Consider the following 15284-nt stretch of genomic DNA (forward strand, 5'->3'; position numbering starts at 1 on the left):
TAATTACAAAATTCCTGTGCTCTAGTGCTTGCATGGATCGGATACCTGGATACAGTTGAGTACTTGTGTTGTAAACTCTGCAGGGCTAGATCCAGATGAGACGGGATTACAGTTACTCTTTCTGAGCCTTGTTTACTGTAGTGCATTTTACACCTGACCTTAGGAAACAAACGCAAACATGAACCAACAAATGTGCTCCCTCCTTCTATATATGTATACTCTTGAGGTTTAAATAGTCACACATGCCATATGCAACACGGGGCTCAAGCTCCACATCTTGGTCCATGTGGGAAGCTTCCCAGGGACAGGAATGGTGTGGAGGACTTCACCATAGTAGAATGAGCTGTATGGAGCATTCCTCGTCTTATCATGTGCGGTGAAATGTTGTAGAACCTTGTTTTATTTACATATCTATTTATTTAATGACAGTAAATTAGAAATAATGACTGGCTCACCTGGGTTATGTGTGTTTCAGAATGTCCAATTAATTTGTATAATAATGTTAATGCATAATAGATATTATCATTCATTAGAAATACTGCTTATGACCTAATGGAGGTTTAAAATATAAAACTCAGACTTAAAAGTGGACTGTATCAAACTCATGTTTTGCTCATTTTAACTTTAACCCTGTATCCTTTTTTTTTTTACTTGCAATTTTAGCAAAACATTAGCTGAACTTTAAGCTAATTTAAAAAAAAAAAAAAGCCAAAGCCTTTAATGTATAAAATTTGTGTTTTGAAGGGCCTGCTTCTACTGCTGTTCAGAAGCTCTAATATTTGATAAAAGGCTGCTGATATATGAAAGAGTGTTGTCTCAATATTTGAATATATAAATATTTAGCTAATGCCTCCTCCCTGTGCGTTTTGGATTGACATGTAAATTGATCCATGCATATGCATGTGCATTGTGTTCTGGAATGTCATTCCTACTGGCAGTGGCAGAAAGCTTTGCGTCGTCATGGCAGTCAGAGTGGTGAAGGGGATCATGGTCTTAGTAGTCTTCTGCTGATGTTGAGTGGCAGAGAAGCCTCCTATAGTGCCTTCTCCAATTTAGCAGATCCTTATCTGCTTTTGCTTGCTTGCTGTTGCCACCTTGCTGAAATATAATGGACCAAAATGGACCAAAAGCTAAATGACTTGGTCAAAGCAAAGGAGCAACTTTAATAAGGCTTTATTGCCTACTGTTTCAAATGGCATCTGTGCAAAGGGTTTTTGACTCCATTGTGTCCAGATAGCCTGGAGGCCATATTCGGATGAGGAAGATCTGATGGAAATTGACTTGGAACGACTGCAAGAGAGGCCGATGTGCTCAATGTCGAAAAGCTGCACTGTGCTGCAGACTAATTTTGCACTTTGCTAACTAGGGCAGTGGCACATCCCTCAGGTGGGCAGGGGGGAGCAACGGAAAGTGAGAGATGGATGGATGGATGGAGTCAAACTCATGTTAAATTGGTAGCATTGTTTCTTATTATTGGGATTGTACCAGTGGCCCAAGTTTATATATATATATATATATATATATATATATATATATATATATATATATATATATATATATATATATATATATATATATATATAAATAATGTGTGTGTGTGTGTGTAACAGTAGTTAATTCGCCTTTTAGTTTCGGTACAAATGAGAGTGCTCTGTATAGTTTAAAAGTTTTTCATCAAAGTTATTTGTTGTTGTTGGAAGAGCAGTGTTGTGGACAACAATGTCAAACAATACGTTTTGACCATTAGCCAAATCCATGGATAAATACTTGAACTGCCTTAAATTTGACTGAATGCAAAATGGTGATGTGAGCATTACACAGGATGAAGCAGAAGACAGTAAATTCTAAAAAAAAATATGGTCATTCCAGCATTTTTGTGAGTTCCTTTATTGCTACTAGCTTGTACTTGTATTTCAATGGTATTAAACTGGCTATGAGTCAAAATTTGTTTGTTTTTTTTTACTTTCTGGACAAGAAGATTAAAAGATACTTGATTGAACTCAGGAAAACTGATGACATATATTGCCCTCACATCAAGCCAAAAGCTTAGTATAACACATTTCCACAATCTCACTGCAAATCCAAGCAACAAAGTTTAAGGCTGTTTAATATTATTGAAATCTGGAAGTTGCTCTCTAGCCACTTTGTTTAAAGAATGCGTTTTGCGGATTTGTTTGGATTACTGTTGTACTGTTAGATTACATGCATGTTGAATGAAAGCTCAAGAGACTGTAAAGCATTTTGTCATAAGGTGACCACATGTCCAGTTTTAGGCTGGACAGGCTGGTTTTCAGATCACTGTCTCCTTTCCAGCAAAATGCCTGAACAGACACCTAGTTGTCACTGGAACACATACATGTCAAAGCAAATAGCTTGTATTTCATTGGTTCAACGGGTCACCTTGTACCTCCCCTGCTGGCTAACAGCAGAAAATCCATATGCTCTAAATGTTAATCAGTTAGAATGTTTGCAATGGTATGAAAATACTAAAAATAACATCTTCAGCTCTCAGCAGTCAGCATATCTTTTCCTTTCAGAGAGTAGGACAGAACTTTTGTGGCTTCTGTACACTATACTAGACTTAAATACTGCTTGTAGGAGCCAAGTTTGGTGAGCAAAACATTATATTGACACATTTCTAGATCAAATTGGTCACCTCTGTTAGCTAGATAGGTTATGGTGCTAATTTTCTATTGTAGTGGCATATTCCTGTACTCCAGTGTCCAACAGACCATGAATGCACATGTACAGCCACAGAGGCGGTGTGTACCAAAGGCAGAATGCAGCAACAGGTATGATGACAAGAGTAGACACTCATTTCCCAAGCTCAAACATGGGGCGAAATTAGGTGCTAAACCCCAATAATCCAATACACAAAGTCTGAATGTCAGAGACCTTCTGCACCAGGGTGATGACAGTGTAAGAGAACTATATAAAGCTATGCAACGTCAAACTGTCATCACTGAGATGTTTGCGGAGAATTTGAAACTCCTTTGCTTACCTCAGAGAAATATCCCACTGTTTCTTGGTCTCCCATTGAAGGTTAGCTTGCTCATAAGAGTATTTAGACAAGCCATTGATGGAAGAGCTGACAGCGATGCAAAAAAATGTATTTATTGGAAAATGATAATATATGCGAACCCAGTGATTATGGTTATACAGAAGCATTATGACTGACTGAAGATGGGTTATGGAAGTGAGCTAAAGACTGCATCAGCCTTGATGGAAAAGGAAAATGAGAAGCTGGAAAGGTTCTAAGTTCTTTCCCTCTGTTCCTGACGAGTTGTCTCAACTATTTAGGCCATTGAATCCATAGAGAAAACGTAGTCCTACATATGAGAGTGATCCTATCAGAACAGACACTTACAGTAAGAGAAGTGGAGAACTCGCATGCCTTTGACTGGTAGGCTGTCTATTGTCAAGCCAAGGTCATACTAGAGCCACTCTTTGGAGGTCTGGACAGTTCAGTAGCTGAAAGACAGGCATCTACAAAAAAATCAGCGGAGGAAAGAAAAAGGGTTTTTCTGTAGTATTAAGAGTATTTCAGAATGAGCGGAGTAACTCATAAAAGTTCAAGACTGTATCATGTGGCAGTAAATTCTGCATGCCATGTATGAAGAACCATATTTGGATGGCTGTTATGTGTTTGACATTTACAGCATTTATCTGACGCTTTTATCCAAAGCAACTTACAATTATGACTGAATACATCTTGAGCAACTTGGCAGTGGTGGGGCTTGAACTGGCAACGTTCTGATTACTTGATGGCTGCCTTAACTACTAAGCTACCACTACCCTTCTGAAGGCTAGAACAAGAATTGAAAAGAGGAGACATGAAGAATTCATGTCTGAAGAATCCCAGTATGCTACCCTTCTCAAGGCAAGAGAAAGGCACTAGATGGAATAAATCTAAGCCATATATGGAAGGAGATATTGCAGGTAATGGAACTGCCAGTTCAACAACAACCCTAGCCATGAGACAAGTGCCTGCACTGGTGATGCAGAGTTGTGTCCTTGCAGTTGCACCAGTGAATTCAACAAAGACTAGCGAAATTATGCAAAGCTACTCTTCCTTTGATCCAGGAAGCTCAGCTGCATTTTGCATAAAGTCACTAGCAAGTTAACTAAATGTTGGGGACAAATATGCTGAGCTCATGTTGAGTGCAATGAACTCAAGAAGACCAGTGAAAAGCTACATAAACTCAGATCTGGACCTAAGTGGACTAGAAGAAAACAACTTAATTGGGTGACCCAAAGTGTTAGCACAAAAGAACATTTCAGTCTTAAAGGATAAAATTCCAGAACAAAAAGATGTGAACATATGTCTACACCTTAAAGTGGAACTACCTCACATTAATGCTGAACCCGAAGGCCTCATTGGTACCAAAGAACATAAACTCAGAGAGTAATTAACAGCAAAGACAGTGTACCTTATACTGTCAAGACTACACTTGGATGGATTTAGATTGGCCCACTGAAAGATTCATCTGAAACTACCTCAGGCGATAGTGCAGTCATGTACTACAGTAAATTTGTGTTAATGACTGCTTGAAGTCTGCCATCAATAAATGCCAAGACATTGCATTGTGCAAAGAACACTTGTGGAGACTGTCATCTCACAAAATGGACAAGCATTAATTGTGCTTTACTGGCCTCTGTCCCAGGTTGTAAATGAGCCAAAGATATGAGAGACCTGGATTTGCCTCAAGATGCCCTGCCTGTAGAAAGGGACTGGGTGCACTGAATTTGATTTGTTCAAATTCAGTGTCTCCTGCAGCAGCTATGTAAAGGACTTGACTGGGACAGGCAAATTCCAGAGCAGTCAGCTTATAAGTGGGTCACATGACTACAAGAGTTACACCACTTATTTGATTTTTGTTGTGACGAGATGCGTATAGCCAGTTGACTTTTGGGTTCATCAGCACAGCACAGCTCCACCACTCTCCTACTGTGAGTGAGCATGGATCAGGAACTGGGTCATACCTGAGATTCTAAAAGAGGGGAGCCTTCAGCGTGTCCTCATGACATGGAAGATCATGTGTAGGCTCCACTGAAGCAAACTGCGAGTCAATGTATGGAATTAACGGCTGCATTTGTCACTGTGAACGTTGACCAGATGTTAATAAACAAACTATAACTACATTTATTGGATTCAACATTCTGGACTTGACAGCACAACTATCTTAAAGTACGTTGAAAATGACAAGCTTTGCTTCTAGATTTTTGTCGCTTGTAAGGGTTGTTTACAAGCTACCTACTATTTAAGAGCATACCACACATCTACAGCAGAGGTATACTGGCACCTCTGCAAACCCAGCTGACTGTGCCTCTAGGGGGTTCATAAAAACTTTGAACTGGATTCATGTACGGAAAGAATGTGAGCCCTTGTGGCCTAATAAACTGATTTGCTGCTTGAAAGAGATGACAGTGAGGTTAGATGTTCAGTCAAAGTGCACCTCACACAAGCAGTTGAAGACTCAAATGCCACAAACGAGTTGATCAATCCTTACGTCAGCTAGCATATGTTAAAAAGCGCAGTTGCATGGTTTCTAAGCTTGAAGGAAATGCTTGATCATGTCAGTAAGAGACTGAAATAGATGAGGTCTGTAATAAAAACTTAGATACTAAATCTTCCTTTTAATATTGTACCAATTGCCCAAGGTTATGTATGTGTGGCATTAGCTCCTTTGCCTCTAGTTAAGGTACAAATGTGCACGTGCTGTGTAATTTTAAAAAATTAAGCACTTTGTCCATGAAGTTCAATCAGTCAGGTTTTGACCATTAGTTTGAATTGGGTTTGGTAGAACTAATAATGTAAGCATTCTTCTAGATGAAGAAGAAGACAGCAAGCTAAAGAAAACCATGATCATGACAGCAGCACCTTCACTGCTGCTAGCTGTTTGAATGACATTGCAGTGGCTATGAGTCAGAACTGAAGTTTTTGCTTCCCATGACGATTAAAGAGTTATTTGATGTAGCTTCAGTGAAACTGATGACACATGGATGGATGGATGGATGGATGGATAACGTGGGCCAGCACCCTCCCTCTAGGACGCGGAGTGTGACGCGGGTGTCCCCTCACGCTGGCCTGTTAGTACTGGGTAGTGATACAGTCTCTCCGTATGTCCCTCTCTCTCTGTCTGTCTGTCACACACACACACACACACACACACACACACACATACATACTCTTGTATCTCTAGATCTAGTGAATGTAAGGGTGTAATGTCAAACTGACCTTATGTTGATACTAGTATTTGTTTTGTGTTGGAAAACCACAGAAGAAATACCATACTGGACTCACCCTGGCTTATTGTTGAATTTGTCAAGGAGATTATGTGTGATCATCCCCTTATCTCCCCTAAGAACAGGCACACACGGTCACACTTTTGTTTTTCTGTAGTCTTTCTACACTTCCAGCCTACTAGATGGGCCACTTGGGATTGTGTTTTAAAGATGTGTGTGTAGGGGGGTGTACGGCAGGGCGTCAGCAGGGTTTGTCCTGCTGCTTCCCAGCAGTGTCATGAGTGCTAGTTGAAAACATGCAAATTACCTTTAACGTTACCTGAGAGACAGTTGCTTTAGTAGCAGTGACCCAAGAATATGCCGCTTAATACGTCAGCTATTTTCATGGGTCTCACTCCCTCTCTCTCTCCCCCCAACTCCAGTCTTCATTAATTCTTAATTTGCTTTCAGTCGAACATTACGTGGATGTTTTGGAAGGTAGGTTGGTATGTGCTGGTTCCATTATTCTTATTTTTAGAAAGAAACATACAACACTGGTTGGTTACCTTATAACTGCTTTTAGGATGAACATACAACAATGTCAATGTGCTGCTACATTCTTGATTGTGCGTGCGTGCGTGTGTAAATGTAAGTGTATTTGGGAATGGCTAGAGCTTCTTTACATAGAGGTGCTTTCCTGTGACTTTTTTTGAGCTGGAACAGCACCATGTTGCAGTGGGGAAGGTCCCGGGCCCGCTGGTGCGGTCAGGAACGAGCACAGAACCGCTCCGCTTGGTTTGTCAGCAGGTGCCACAGCTTAAATGCCAGCTCCAGTCCTAACTGCAGCCTAACAGCCCCTGCCCACTTTAAAAGTTTCTTAAGTACATCTGCCTGATTTTTTATTTATTTATTTATTTTTTGGTTTCAGTTCCACTTTTTCCTTTTATTTCCTCTTTCTCTCTCTATGTCTGCGTCCCTCCCTCATTTCCTACCCTCACACACGAAAATGGACCCGAGAGCTTATTTTTGAGCAGGCAGTGTGACGGATGGCTGCTCTCAGGGTCCATTCGTCTCTGTCGCTCCTTGTGTTGGTTGTGGCGATGAGTTGCGATGATGGTACTATACACATGCTGGTGCCATTGGATACATGTTTGCTCTGGCCGAGACAGGTTTTTTTTTTTTTTTGGATGAACGCATATGCGTTTCTTTGTGAGCATGCTAATCCGTAATGGCATGCAGAGAAGGGGCTTATGTAAGTGCTTGATCACACCTGATCACGCTACCACAGACCCAATGAAGGAGCAAGTGTGCTGCAAGCACGTCTGTCTGTTTTGAGTGTTGTGGTTCTTTGACTTGATGACAAGCACTTGAGCATCAAGCGCCAGAAGTCTCCATGTAGTTAGAATCAATTCAAACAAAACCAGTGTTTATGCGAGGGGGTTTGGTGTGTGTGTGTGTGTGTGTGTGTGTGTGTGTGTGCGCAACTTGAGCTCCTGTGTTGCCCTGCTTTCTGTGGAGATTTTCCTTTGACATAATAGAAAAACCACTAAGAGGTCATGGCCCTCTCCTAGTTCTCTTTTTGTGTACGTATGTTTCTCACACTGCTTGATTACAGTTCTTCTTGCTCATTGCCTAAACATTGTGCTCTCTTGCTTACTTCACTGGAGATGGTTTAGTTCATGCTTGTTTCTAGCTGTGCTTAATAAGTATTTATGCTTTATATATATTTATATAAATAAATGTGTGTCTCTATCTATCTATCTATCTATCTATCTATCTATCTATCTATCTATAAAATTGTGTGTGTATGTATATATGTATATATCTATCTTACAAGTGCTGCTTGTATTGTAAACATTACACTTTTGTGGCAGTGTTAAACCTTTCAAATCAAATTTGAAAATTACATTTCAAAATTAAAATTGTAGATTTAGCAGAAGTTTAATAGTTTAATTTTTTAAAACTGTTGATTTGAACTAGTGTCAGCGCTCCTCTTAGTTAAAGCAAACGTGAATGCATCCAGAGATGTAATCTGTATTTCAGCATGTAATCCAAGAGACTGTAAAGCAAGCGCGCGTGCGTGCGTGCGTGTGTGTGTGTGTGAGAGAGAGGCATGGCAAGTCTGTCTTTGTCTCATCTTGCACTGATTGGGTTAGGGTTAGGGTTATGGAGTCCACAAGGAGCAGCATTGACTTGGGAACAAAGGTTATTTTTGCACACATTCATGTAAAGAACTTGGAGTCTACAAGTTCTACAGGACTACAAAGGCCTGCAAACAACACTGTTCACTGACCACTGTCTGTGTAATGCACATTGCAGCATGGATGAATGCACAGAGGTAGGTGGGTGTGAGTGTGTGTGGGGGGTATTAAAAGGTTTCTATTGAACCATTAAGTGTGTGATAGCTGTAATAGTGATATGGCCCCTAGTGTGCTTGCTTCTAAGTACTGATGTTTTTGCTTGTTTTTTAACGAAGGGGTCCATATGTGAGAGAATTTGGGAGAGGATGAAAAGTACAGTGTGAGCTGCTATAGACGGAAGCATCACCATTTCAAAGGGGAGTGAGGGGAGATCCATCACATGAGCCCTGAATGTTTCTCCTCCGCATTAGTTGCTGTGGGAGAATGGGATCAGGCCTGCTCCGTATTGAACCTTTTGGGAGTTAATGTGCCCAAATGGTTTCAACATGGAGGGAGTAGCGCCTATAAGTAATAACAGATATCACCAAAGTACAAAAGCATTTCTGCGTGTGTGTTCAGGTGCGCCTGTGTGGAAGATCCTTTTAAGTCCTGTAAGTTGTGAGGTGGGGCCTCCATGGATTGCACTTGATTTTCCAGCACTCCCTGTCATATTCCTCAAGCTGTTCCTAAACGATTTTTCTTAGTATGGCAGGAAGCATTATCCTGCCACAGCTATTATTGAATTCCATTTCCATGAATGGCTGTACTTGGTCTGCAATGATATTTAGGTACATGGTACATGTCAAAGTAACATTGACATGAATTCCAGGATCCAAGGTTCCTCATCTGAACACTGGGCGTGGCGCCACACTGCTGGCTTGCCTTCTTCTCATAGTGCATTCTGCTGCCATTTCTTCCCAAAGTGAGCGGCCCACACACACGGCCATCCGGGTGAACTGTGGTTCATCAGAGTATGTCACCTTCTTTTATTGCTCCCTGTCCCAGTTCCGATGCTCACATCTCCATTGTAGGTGATTTCAGCAGTGTAAGGGCTGGACGTGGTACTCAGACCAGCGTGCGGTTATGCAGACCAGTTCACAGCGAGCTGCAATGCACTGTGTGTTCTGATACCTTTCTGTGGTATCCAGCTTTTTCATAAGTTCATGCTATAGTAGCTCTTCTGTGGGATTGGAACAGATGGGCTAGCCTTCACTCCCCACCCACATCAGTGAGCCTTGGGTGCCCATGACCCTGTCACCAGTTCACTGGTTGTCTGTCTTTGGGCCACTTTTGGGCTAAGCATTGCCTACCACATGCTGGGAACACCCTACAAGACCTGCCATTTTGGAGAAGCTCTGACCCAGTTGTTTAGCGATCACAATTTGGCCCTTGGCAAAGTTGCTCATGTCCTTACACTTAGGGGTGTAATGGTATGTGTATTAGTTACAAATTGTTACAGTGCGCACATCAGGGTTTAATGCATGTAGTCATATTGAAAATATGCAGTAGCCTATGTGCAAAGATTGATTGCAAAGATTGACATGCAAGGTTTCCACCCAAAACCTTAAGCTGCAAACCGCTAGCAACATGCTATGCTGATCTTAACTCAAGACCATTGGCATCTGACTGAATCAGTTACACTATGGCGAAAGCAAATGACACGTTAGAAGACTAGAATAGCTAGAAGAGCTGCCTGCAACTTTCAGATCAGCTGTGTTGGAAATTTTCAGGCTCCTAGTGAGCTGAGTGGTGGAAGAGGCCAGTGTGTTGGCGTTATAGAGATTGTATGCAAAAACATGCTAATGCATATTCAAAGGCAGCACCCAGATGTGATCATTTACATTTACATGTTTTGCAGATGCCCTTGTTCAGAGCAACTTTCAATTTCAATCATGTTATACAGGGGTAGCGGGGAAATGTAGTGTTAGGAGTGTTGCCGAAGGATTCCACCTGCTTATCCCTGCTGCTTTTCCGCAGCTACTACATGCAAAAGCGGACAGGACCGAAAATGTTAGAGAAACCTATGGCATTTACGTTTGATTGGGTTGGGAAAAGATTTCAATCTTGAAATGTGTGGAGCAAATGAAGTTTTTTGTTCTATTTATTTTGAGTTTTAATGCTATAAGAGATGATTTTGTTGCTGATTGTGACTTATTGCATTTTGAATTTTGCCTTTTGAATTTTATCAGCCCTACATAAAAAAACGAGGTATGTGAGAGAGTGTAGGGTCTGGCACATCATCTTCAAGAACTGACCATTTTACTTACTGCCTGATATATTCTAAACCTTGACATTGTAATGTGATATTTTTTCACTTCTCCTGTCAGTGGTTTTGATGTTATGGTTGATTGGTGTAACCTGTGTCCTGTGAGTTTGACACATGGCTCTGTCTGTCTATATGTGGCTATGGGCTTTGGGTATCTGCTATTCTGCACTCTAGCCATGCAAGCTAACAGCTTTTAGTGCTGCCTTTCATTTTAACGAAATCTCCAGAAGTAAACTTCTAAAAAACAAGTAAATGGACAGGAACGCCTGTGCATGTAATCTGACTAATCTCACCCCCCCCCAACCCCCCCGGCTTGCGCTATCTCTCTCTCTCTCTCTCTCTTCTCTCTCTCTCTCTCTCTCTCTCTCTCTCTCTCTCTCTCTCTCTCTCTTCTGTCTTCATCTCTGTTTGTCTCCTTTTTATTTTTCTGCACCCTACTTCTTGTGTGCAGTTTGGCTCACAGAACTTGGGTTGCTGTGGTGATTTCATGCCTTTTACTGCAGCACAAAGACATCTTATTGTCTGTTTGTCTGTATCTCTCTCTCCCCTGTCTCTCTGATTCTTTCTCAGACTCTCTCCTTATTTCTGCCCCCTCCATGGGTGGAGGGGTAGATTACAGATTCTAATCTGTGAGAAACAGAGGATGCTGAAAAGTCTCGGGGAGGAGGAGTTGCCATGGTGATAGGAAGGGATTTGTGTGTGTGTGTGGGAAGAGAGAGAACAGTGAATACCCTGGCATTCTAGCCAGAGACGACGACTCCGACATTTATCGAACACACTTCTCATGAAGCCCTTTCCAGTGTGCTTTCTGCCAGCAGTCTTCCTACTGAGTGTAACTACTGTGTAACTTCACCTAACAACAAACATGTGCTTCACCACATTTTGTTGTGAGAGAGGTTTGGTATTTTACTCTGTGCACAGCTTAACATTGACTTTTTCCCTTTGTAGTTGTGTGGTGTGCGGGTGCGTGCGTGCGGGTGCCTGTGTGGGAGGGTTTCTGTAGGGTTGCCTGACTCCATCCCTCTTTCTCTGAGACGTGATTAATTAGGCTGCTGTGTGATGCTGCTGGCTGCTTTAGCTGTTTGAAATAAGACTTTAATTGAGCTATGTCTGTGAAGCAACCAGCCAGCAGGGCCCAGCCTGGCGTTCAGAGGAAAGTAAGTGTGCGTGCGTGTGTGTACATGCGTATACACCCTACCCTAAATACTGTGACCGTGTTCTAACCCACTGAGAAGTGAGAGAGATTTCCTACTTCCTTTCCTTTGGTGAGGATGACCTGAGGACCATTTGGACACTTACAAAAATTTTGAATAGTTATTTATGAGGAATTTAATGAAATTTTGTAAAAACTATTTTATTTTAAAAACTAAAAAAGTTCAACCTCTTGCATGGATTTAATGGCATGGATCACTCCAAATCCCACAGCGCTCTCTCTCTCTCTCTCTCTCTCTCTCTCTCTCTCTCTCATACACTTACACACACACACACACTATAGTCACATGAGGGCTTTGTTTGGGTTTGGCTAATATGGTCTTGCCTTGTCAGACAAAGACCCCCTATTTTGCTAGAGGGTTATGACAATGGTGGTGATGGGTAATGTGTGTGTAAGAGCAGCACTCCATGGTGGGGGCTGGGTTGTGAAACAGGATACTCTTAATGTGCTTGATTTTCACATACAGTGCTTTCTTTTAAAATGACCTGCTGATTAGAGGGACAGCAACAATGGAAAATCAAGACGCAGATGGAATGACTTTTCATTCATTCTTTTCCATTTTCCTTAGTGATGTGGCTCGGAGGAGTCACAGTCGCGCGTGCGCACGTCCAGCCAGCGGCCCTGCACGCGAGTGGCCCCGCTCCACCCCCCGGGCCCTCGCTCTTCTGTTGAAGTAGTTCATCATGGGCTGACCCGGTCTGCTGATGGTGCAGTGGTGCTGCTGCGGCCTCCTCTCGGGCCTGCCCACTTTGCCCAGCAGGCTTTACCCCCAGGACAGCTGCCGTCTGGGCAGGGGAGTGTGCCAAGCTGCCAGGCCGGTAGGGTATGGAGGGGGGGACAGTGAAACAATAGACCGCACTGTCCTGTGTGCTGTGTGCTCATGGGCCAGGAATGTAGCTACACTGTCAGCTCACCCCCCGTAGAATAGCTCCCTGAAGCTCTTTTCAGGATGCAGGGCGGCTCCGCCAAAGAGAGGTGAACAAAGGTAGAGACAGACCATCCTAGACAGACAGAGAGGGAAAGTTTGCGTGGGAGTGAATGTGTAAATGTTTTTGTGAATGAGGGGGAGAGTAGATTTGTGAGAGTTGGCTTTTTTTTTTTTTGGGAGTAGAAAAATGATGGAGAGAGACACAGAGGGACAGAAATCACTGTTGGAAGCCTTAATTCAGCCTGTGTGCGCGCGCACACGCATGTGTGCATGCCTGTATTTTAATGAGGTGGCCTCCAGCTGAGTAGAAAGTGCTTAGCTTAAAGAACCAGGCCATAAACACCCCATCCTGGAGGCCCACATCAAAGATTGCCATGTGTGTATGAGTAGGAGAGGGAGAGGTGTGTGTGTGTGTGTGTGTGTGTGTGTGTGTGTGTGTGTGTGTGTGTGTGTGTGTGTGTGTGTGTGTGTGTGTGTGTGTGTGTGGATTGGAAGAGGGAGAGACGAGGAGCTTGTGTGTGGGAGAGGTAGAGATGCTTCCAAAGAAGAAATGAACTGGAGAGCTTACTAAAGCTTACACGTCCACCCCATCAGCATGGCAGAAGTCATCATCAGTGGTATGTTTTGTGAGAGGCTGGGGTGGGCGGGACAGTCTGGCCCCGAGGAGCAGGGGTGTCAAACTGCTACTAAAACTTGAGTAGCCACCCCCCAAAAAGACATTGTTCTTACAGTCAGTCTCTTTCAGGAATCTTAACGACACCTGTTAATGTAGCACTAGCATTAGAGTAAGCTTGTACAGTGAAATGAGTGCATCACATTGTTCACACCCGTCTCTGACTTTTTACTCAGAAAAAGCATCACCCATTTTGTTACAGTTGCAGTTGCTCAAAACACATGCTATATAGTTTTGCTGCTCTTTACTTAAGACTCCAGAGGGTTAGTTGAGCTAATTTCGTCACTGTTCACAAGTTGGTTAAGGTGAAGGCGTGAGTGGCTTCCTTCTTTAGTGCCTGAATTGTACTTTTCGTGTGTGTGTGTGTGTGTGTGTGTGTGTGTGTGTGTGTGTGTGTGTGTGTGTGCGCGCGTGCATGTTAAAGAGCATGAGGGTACTGGCTGTGTCCAGCCCAGGCAGGTCTGATGCCCAGGAATGTCAACTGTTCAAACGCTCACACACATGCTCGTAGCCATGGGGTGTGTCTGGGTGTCACTTACGCTGCCTTGCAGTCTGTGTTACCAGCTGTTGAACAATATGTGCTCCATCAGCATCTACATATTGTGCGTATGCTAGCGTGTGCGCGCACTGTAGTCACCCTCTACCACATTTGGACGGGGAGGGGGGTGTGAGTGTGTCAGGGCTTGATGGAGCTGACAGTTCATGCTTTAATTCTACATAATCCGTCTTCTGCCCCCTCCCCCAAGTCTGTGTCTCAGATGGTGTGGGTGTGTGTGCGCGACTGAGGCTGAGCGGTGGAAGACTGGGGAGGAGGGGGGCCGAGGGCAGGAGAGCAGGGGAATCTGTGCATTTCCTGTTAAAAGGTTAGACTACCGTGCTGCTAGTGCCTGTACCTCACTTTCATTTTACAATGGAGCCCAGAATTCACCTGAATAGAGCCACATGACTACGTCCAGATATTTTGTGTGTGTGTGTGTGTGTGTGTGTGTGTGTGTGTGTGTGTGTGTGTGTGTGTGTGTGCTTCACACTTCTATCAGTACCCCTGTGCTGACTAGGCTGCTTCAGCCTGCAGGAAACATGTTCAGGGAGGTGCGCACACACATACGCGCACTTGCACATGACCGCAGCACACAGGCCCCCCTCATCATCCCAGCTACGCTCTGTGGCACTGAGGCTGCTGTGCCGTCCCTCCCTTTTTTCAGTTTCCCATCATCCTGTCCAGTGTTTGTCCAGTTTACTGCAGTTGCTGTCTAACTGCTCTCCTCATCTCTTCACCAATCAGCGTCTGCTTCAGGCGTATCCTTGCCAAAGGAAGTTTGGATTACTTCAGCTGAATTTCATCCATTACGTATGTGTGAGCGCGCACGGTTGGTTTTCAGTCCACACTGAATAACCATTTGACTGTGCTTCAGTGGAATGGCAAACAAATGTTCCTTTCTCCTGCACAAGTTATGTGTTTTACTTAAACAATTTGTTTCACATTTACGTGTTTGAAAAGGTGTGTATGTTTGTGCATGCCTGTGTTTTATTAATGTGTTGAGGTGTCTATAATAACTGACTACTGCCTTTCATGAATGTTTAATTAAAAGTCTTTTGATTATTCATGAGTGAGGGCTTTTTTTCCCCCCTGTGTACTGCTTTTGAAGTGTTCTAGAGACGCATGATTTAAACGTGTACAGGTGCAACTCCTCAATAGTCCCTCTGAAATGGTACCTGTGATGGGGGGGGAAAATGAGTGTGTAACCAAATATTTTAAAAACTTCATTTATTGCACATTAAAAATGTCAGTATTGTGCTCT

At 43.0% G+C, this 15284-nt stretch overlaps 1 protein-coding gene across 3 annotated transcripts in view; it reads left to right on the forward strand.

Moving 5' to 3' along the window:
* cdk17 (cyclin dependent kinase 17) overlaps positions 1–15284 on the forward strand; it is a 49200-nt gene that overhangs the window by 5382 nt on the left and 28534 nt on the right. For 2 of the 3 annotated variants that reach the window (XM_081723565.1, XM_081723564.1), the window contains exon 2: positions 14232–14348. The exons of the other annotated variant lie outside the window; for it this stretch is intronic. In XM_081723565.1, coding sequence (XP_081579691.1) covers positions 14232–14348 — 117 coding nt within the window. The remainder of the gene's footprint in view (positions 1–14231; positions 14349–15284) is intronic. 3 annotated transcript variants of the gene reach the window in all.

Source organism: Electrophorus electricus, chromosome 11 (genome assembly GCF_041902795.1).
Source record: "Electrophorus electricus isolate QZ-2024a chromosome 11, ASM4190279v1, whole genome shotgun sequence".
In the NCBI taxonomy this organism is placed as follows: domain Eukaryota; kingdom Metazoa; phylum Chordata; class Actinopteri; order Gymnotiformes; family Gymnotidae; genus Electrophorus; species Electrophorus electricus.